Source organism: Ranitomeya imitator, chromosome 4 (genome assembly GCF_032444005.1).
Source record: "Ranitomeya imitator isolate aRanImi1 chromosome 4, aRanImi1.pri, whole genome shotgun sequence".
NCBI classification, from domain to species: domain Eukaryota; kingdom Metazoa; phylum Chordata; class Amphibia; order Anura; family Dendrobatidae; genus Ranitomeya; species Ranitomeya imitator.
This window is the reverse complement of record NC_091285.1, coordinates 649,327,660-649,335,179: the sequence shown is the minus strand read 5'-3', so window position 1 is coordinate 649,335,179 and position 7,520 is coordinate 649,327,660. Positions and strand designations below refer to the sequence as shown.

The window sequence follows — 7,520 nt, the reverse complement described above, 5'->3', positions numbered from 1 at the left end:
TGCGTGGTTGTTTGTAGGTTTTTGTGCTGACCACAAAGCTATCTTTACTATCCTCGGTCTATTCAGTAAGTTGGGCCTCACTTTGCTAAAACCTATTTCATCTCTGTGTTTGTATTTTCATCTTTACTCACAGTCATTATATGTGGGGGGCTGCCTTTTCCTTTGGGGAATTTCTCTGAGGCAAGGTAGGCTTATTTTTATGTCTTCAGGGCTAACTAGTTTCTCAGGCTGTGCCCGAGGCGCCTAGGTCTGGTCAGGAGCGCTCCACGGCTACCTCTAGTGTGGTGTGATAGGATTAGGGATTGCGGTCAGCAGAGTTCCCACGTCTCAGAGCTCGTCCTATGTTATTAGTAACTATCAGGTCACTTTGTGTGCTCTTAACCACCAGGTCCATTGTGTCTCTGAATCACCAGTTCATAACAGTTGTTCTGAAGGTCTGAGGGAAGGATGCTGGGAGCCCCCTCCCAGCGTGATGCTTCCCTATGCCACTGGAATGCTGCGATCTTGTTTGATCACAGTGACATGGAGGTTAAAGTGCTGGGAGTGGTGTGTGACTGCTCCTGACACATAGTGCTGGGTGTCAGCAGACAATCAGCTGACGCCCGGTCGCTATCGGCCGCGCCTCCCCGTGAGCGCGGCTGATCGCGCATGACGTACTATCCCATCCATGGGAATTAGGTCCCAGGTCACCTTGACGGGAGAGTATGTGCGATGGCAGAAAAGGGTTAAAGCTACATAATCAAAAGCATCCTTTGCCCCGGTGCACACAGGACAATGCTCAATGAAAAAATGAAAATAAAACTAAATCTGAGATGCCCTCACCAGAATTATCAGAATTATTAATTTTCATTTCATTTTTAGATTATTGTGACATCATGTCTAGTCCTTAGTTTTGGGGAGTTTTTTTTTAAGCTGGCTGTCTTGCATTTTTTACTTTATTGTGACATTGTGTAGCAAAAAAGCAATAGGATCTTTAAGGTCTTAAAATGTTAACCTTTAAATGTTAATGTTATAATAATGTTTAATGTAAGTCCATATTGACGACAGGTGGATATCCTCATCTGGGATATGTTTTACCAAAAGGGGAAAGATAGGGAAGGACTCATGTCACTGAATACAAGGACTCCATTTGCATCTAAGTCTTTCTTCTTAACCCTAGATTCAAGACTCAAGTCTTCAGACGATACAACTTTTGTGAAATATGTAATATATTACATAAAGCATTTTTAACTTCTCTGTTCCTTAAACTGTAAATCAAAGGATTCAATGTGGGAATCACTGCTAGGTAGAGGACTGAAAATATCTGGTCAAGTTCCTCTGAGTGATCTGATGAAGGTATCATGTACATACAGAGTAAGGTCCCATAAAATATGAGAAGGATGGTAAGGTGAGAGGTACACGTGGAGAACGCTTTTTTCCTTTGGCCAATGGAGTTTAAGCCGAGAATATTTGCTAAAATTTTACTGTAGGACATCAAAATGAGTATGAAGGGACATAAACCCATGAATAAAGCTTCCACTAATATCATTGTCTGGAATTCATAGATATCTCCACAAGAAATCTTTGTCAATGTTTTAATGTCACAAAATATTTGTTTAATGTCTGTGGAGCCACAGAAAACCAAACGGGATGCAAATATCGTAACAAAAAGAGAGTTACAAAATCCGGAAAGCCAGCAACCGGCTACAAGGAGGCTGCACTTTCCCTTCTTCATGATTAACACGTAATATAAAGGAAAGCAGATTGCAGCATAATGATCGTAAGACATCATGGTCAATAACCAAATTTCTGTGCAAGCAAAGGCAGTGAAAAAGTACATCTGTGTAAAGCAAGCAGTAAATGAAACCCGATTGTTTCCAGTAAGAATGATGTCCATTAATTTTGGAAGTGCCACTGAGATGTACAAGACATCTACAAAGGAGAGGTTACGTAGGAAGAAGTACATTGGTTTCTGCAGATGGCGGTCCATGAAGAGTGTCACAAAAATTAACATGTTCCACAGTAGACATATGAGGTAAAGAGCAAGAAATGTTGGAAATAAAAATATTTTCTGATCAAAAACTCTGGAGAAAGCTAATATGTAAAATTCAATAACATGTGTCCCATTCTCCATCAATGTGTGTTATTTTGAAAGCTACATCAATCAGGTTGGCAGAGCATTTCCAAACCATGGACTTCTAAGGAAAAAAAATCAAGTGTTCTGGAAGAAAGCGAAAGCTATTAACATTAGCCTTGGATAGAGGTTCTTCTTGAAGCCAAGATCGGAAACTCTTGTCATTCGTTCCCCTAATAATAATAATGATAATTACTAGTCTAGTTCATATAATTCAATATCCTTGTCTATCTCCACTAGATTGACATTTCGCAACTCAGATGGTCAACTGTGTGCGTAAATGCCCATATACCGTATATACTCGAGTATAAGCTGACCCGAGTATAAGCCGACCCCCCTAATTTTGCCACAAAAAACTGGGAAAACTTATTGACTCGAGTATAAGCCTAGGGTGGAAATGCAGCATTTACCGGTGAATTCCAAAAATAAAAATAGATAATTATTTACCCATAGCTGTGCCATATAGCGCTCTGCACCGTTCATAGTTCCCTATAGCTGTGCCCCATATAGTGCTCTGCACCGTTCATTATTTCCCTATAGCTGTGCCCCATACAGTGCTCTGCACCGTTCATTATTTCCCTATAGCTGTGCCTCATATAGTGCTCTGCACCGTTCATGTTGCCCCATAGAAAGCTCTGACATTGTCGCTGCTGCTGCAGTAAAAAAAAAAAAAAAACATACTCACCTCGCTTGCTTGCAGCTCCCAGCGTCCGGTCCCGGCGTCTCGTCCCGACGTCTCTGCACTGACTGATCAGGCGGAGGGCGCCGCACACACTATATGCGTCATCGCGCCCTCTGACCTGAACAGTCAGAGCGCAGACGCCGGGAAGATGGAGGCGCCGGGAAGATGGAGCGGCGCCCGGCGGCTGGAACGCGGACAGGTGAATTTTACATACTTACCTGGTCCCGACGTCCGGCTCCCTCTGCCTGTCACAGTTGTCTTCGGTGCCGCAGCTTCTTTCTCTAATCAGCGGTCACCGTTACCGCTGATTAGAGAAATGAATAACGTGACCGCTGAAGAGGGGAAGAAGCTGCAGCACCGAAGACCGTGGGACGGCAGGGACAGCGCCAGGATCGCTGGGACAAGGTAAGTATGCCTCAGCGCCCTCACCCCCTCACCCGCCGACCCTGCCACCCACCTTGACTCGAGTATAAGCCGAGAGGGGCACTTTCAGCCCAAAAATTTGGGCTGAAAATCTCGGCTTATACTCGAGTATATACGGTAATTGGATTTAAGTGATCATTTTCACCTGTAATCATTGGCTGTTACAAAAGCCATTGTATTTTACACACTTCCAAATGATTTTTATAACCTATAAAAGTCTAAAAAGTATAAGCTTTGCTGTAATAGTACTGACCTTAAAGAGTTACAGTAATTTTATTTTCTGCTTTTTTTCATAAATCAATAGTACAGTACATGTGAAAATAAGAAATTTTGTAATATATCTTATCAGTAGTGTTGAGCATTCCGATACCGCAAGTATCGGGTATCGGCCGATACTTGCGGTATCGGAATTCTGATACCGAGATCCGATATTTTTGTGACCATGCCGGTCACATGGGCGGCACGCGGCCAATCAGAAGCTGCGACGTCATTCTCATTCACAAAACTGCTAATTCTAGGAATTGAGGACCTGCGAATGACGTCGCGGCCTCTGATTGGTCGCGTGCCGGTCACATGGGCGGCACGCGACCAATCAGAAGCCGGGACGTCATTCACAGGTCCGAAAGGCGCGCTTTTTAAACAAAGAAGCCTCCCGGTTAGCAGTGTGAAGTCCAGGGGCCGCCGGAGAGGTGAGTATATCAATATTTTTTATTTTAATTCTTTATTTTACACATCCCTATGGATCCCAGGGCCTGAAGGAGAGTTTCCTCTCCTTCAGACCCTGGGAACCATGAGAATACCTTCCGATACTTGATGTCCCATTGACTTGTATTGGTATCGGATATCGGTATCGGCGATATCCGATATTTTTCGGGTATCGGCCGATACTATCCGATACCGATACTTTCAAGTATCGGACGGTATCGCTCAACACTACTTATCAGAGAAATTTGTTTCTTTCTTTGGAGATGGCAGGCAATGCTTCCAAGAGTATATGTAAAGGAGCAGATGAGCAGATTTCTGTGATAAGATATATTACAAAGTTTCTTATTTCCATGTCTGCTATTGAGTTATGAAGACAAAATTAAAATTAAATATAAAACTGAAACCGAAAAACAATAAAACATTTTTTTACCATTTCGCAAACTGTCCTTGCATTTTTTTCACTTCATTATAAGGAAAAGTTAATGGTTTCTTTCAAAAGTACAACTAGTCTGGCTAAAAGCAAGCACAGCTACAGTGAGGAAAAAAAGTATTTGATACTCTGCCAAATTTGCAAGTTTTTCCACCTTCAAAGAGTGGAAAGGTCTGTAATTTTTATCGTAGGTACACTTCAACTATGAGAGACAGAATGTAAAACTAGTAAACAGAAAATCATATAGTATGATTTTTATATAATGAAATTGCATTTTATTGCATGAAACAAATATTTGATCACCTACCAACCAGCAAGAATTCTGGCTCTTACAGACCTGTGTGGCTTTATTTAAGAAGCTTCCTACTATCCACTCACTACCTGTATTAATTGCACCTGTTTGAATTTTTTACCTATGTAAAAGACACCTGTCCAGTGTCCACACACAATCAATCACAATCCAACCTCTCAACAATGGCCAAAAGTAAAGAGCTGTCTAAAAACACTGGGGACAAAATTGTACATCTGCACAAGGCTGGGATGGGCTATAGGACAAAAGACAAGCAGCTTGGTGAGAAGGCAACAACTGTTGGTACAATTATTAGAAATTGGAAAAAAATCACAAGATGACTGTCAATCTTCCTCGATCTGGGGCTCCATGCAGGATCTCACATTGTGGGATTAGGATGATTCTTCGAAAGGTTTGCAATCAGCTCAGAACTACATGGGAGGGCCTGGTCAATGACTTGAAGAGGGCTTGGTCCGCAGTCTCAAACATTAGTAAAACACTAACCTGTCATGGATTAATATCCTGCAAGGCATGCAAGAAACCCAAGCTTATACCAGCACATGTCCAGGCCCATTTGAAGTTCACCAATGACCATCTGGATGATGCAGAGGAGGCATGGGAGAAGGTCATGTGGTCAGATGAGAGAAAAATATAACTTTTTGTTATTAACTCCACTCACTATGTTTGGAGGTAGAAGAAAGAGGAGTACAACCCCCAAGAACAAACATCCCAACCATGAAGCACAGTAGGGGAAACATCATACTTTGGGGGTGCTTTTCTGCAAAGGGGCAGGACAACTGCACTGTATTGAAGGGAGGATGGATGGGGTCATGTATCAAGAGATTTTGGCCATCAACCTCCTTCCCTCAGTAAGGGCATTGAAGATGAGTCGCAGCTGTGTCTTCCAGCATGACAATGACCCAAAACACAAAGCCAGGGTAACTAAGGATTGACTCTGTAAAATGCATTTCAAGGACCTGGAGTCACCTAGCCGGTCTCCAGTCCTGAACCAAATAGAAAATCTTTAGTGGGAGCTGAAACTCAATCTTTCCCAGTGACAGCCCCAAAACCTGAAAGATCTGGAGAACATCTGTTTATACAAGTAGGCCAAAATCCCTGTTGCAGTGTGTGCAAACTTGGTCAAGAACTACAGGAACCATGTGACCTCTCTAATTGCAAAACAAAGGTTTCTGTACCACATTTTAAGTTCTGTTTTTCTACTGTTTCATGCAATAAAATGCAAATTAATTAATTATGCAAAAATCATACAATGTGATTATCAGGATTTTATTTTTAGATTCAGTCTCTTACAGTTGCAGTGTACCTACGATAAAATATGAAAACAAAAAAAGTCGGGTCAATAAAAATAGGGGTATACACATACCAAATAAAAATCTAATTATACCAAAATGATAACCAAATTTTAAACCTATTTTACCCATTAGATGGACACAATAACTGTTCAGTACAAAGAAACATGAAAATCCGATAAGAAAAAAATGTACACAAGAACAAAATATATAAAATACAAATTTTATTAGAGAAAAAACACAAAAACACAAAAGCACAAAAAAAACAAAAAACTAAACCTGGTAGGTATTAAAAAGTGGGAAACCAAAAAACGGCGCAGGAACCCACCATACTAGGTAAAGAGGCACTACAGAAAATCTAAACAGACCAATATGGTGCACATAATAGGTCTACAAATATGGTACAGAAAAACATCGCTAAACATGAAAGTCCTCCAAGAGCAGTTTACCTATGTCGATGTGCAAGTAGATACCTCAGGTGGGTGCCGACGCCTGCCCCTACGCACGTTTCGGCAATCAGCCTTCTTCTGGGGGTCACCCACCGGAGGTATCTACTTGCACATCGACATAGGTAAACTGCTCTTGGAGGACTTTCATGTTTAGCGATGTTTTTCTGTACCATATTTATAGACCTATTATGTGCACCATATTGGTCTGTTTAGATTTTCTGTAGTGCCTCTTTACCTAGTATGGTGGGTTCCTGTGCCGTTTTTTGGTTTCCCACTTGTTAATACCTACCAGGTTTAGTTTTTTGTTTTTTTTGTGCTTTTGTGTTTTTGTGTTTTTTCTCTAATAAAATTTGTATTTTATATATTTTGTTCTTGTGTACATTTTTTTCTTATCGGATTTTCTACGATAAAATATACAGACCTCTCCATTCTTTGTAGGTGGGAAAACTTGCAAAACGGCAGTTCATCAAATACTTATTTTTGCCACTATATGTAGACTGAAAAGTTTAAACAAATGATGGTTCTTAGAAAAAAAGAAGACAAAAAGCCAAAGTACAAAAATAAAAAAATGCCTATTCTTTAAGGGGTTAAGGCATATTGATTGTCAAGTAGCTTGCTAAAGTCATCTTCTGGAGTAGTAACTGGTAAAGTGTATGTTATGCCTATTAATATTGATTTGGTACTAACACTGACCTGCAAGGCTTCCATAATTTGTATCCTCCATATATCTCCAAACTAATCTCCCGCTATCTTCCACATGTAATTTTGAGACTTCCCAAGACATCATTGTCTCTTGCACTCTCGAATAATCCTCACGCAATCACCTGCAAGTCTTCTCCCGAGCATCCCTCATCCTCTGGAATTCTGGGCTTATTCAAAACTTTAAGATGGAACTTGAAAACTGATCTCTGCAGGAAAGTTTACAGCCTGCAATGATCCCCTGCAACCTCACCACCACCAGAACTTCCGCAATCTCCCAACCTACTCTCTCCTTCCTCATTATCCTGTAGAATGAAAGCCCACAAGGACAGGGTCCTCTTCCCCTGTACTCATCTGCCATTTTTAGTTTGTTCACAGTATTTTTTATCTGTATTTTGTAAGTAACCCCTTCTCATGTAC

At 41.1% G+C, this 7,520-nt stretch overlaps 1 protein-coding gene across 1 annotated transcript; it reads right to left on the bottom strand.

The window, feature by feature from the left end:
* Nucleotides 1-1,168: 1,168 nt before the first annotated feature.
* LOC138674644 (olfactory receptor 5B21-like) lies at nucleotides 1,169-2,017 on the bottom strand. Its single transcript, XM_069762460.1, has one exon. The coding sequence runs from the start codon at nucleotides 1,991-1,993 to the stop codon at nucleotides 1,169-1,171; it is 825 nt and encodes a 274-aa protein (XP_069618561.1). The 5' UTR covers nucleotides 1,994-2,017.
* Between the last annotated feature and the right edge of the window lie 5,503 nt (nucleotides 2,018-7,520).

What these genes read in the sequence shown, in the direction of transcription:
- LOC138674644 (XM_069762460.1), bottom strand. Translation starts at nt 1,993, where the DNA reads ATGTTAATTTTTGTGACACTCTTCATGGACCGCCATCTGCAGAAACCA.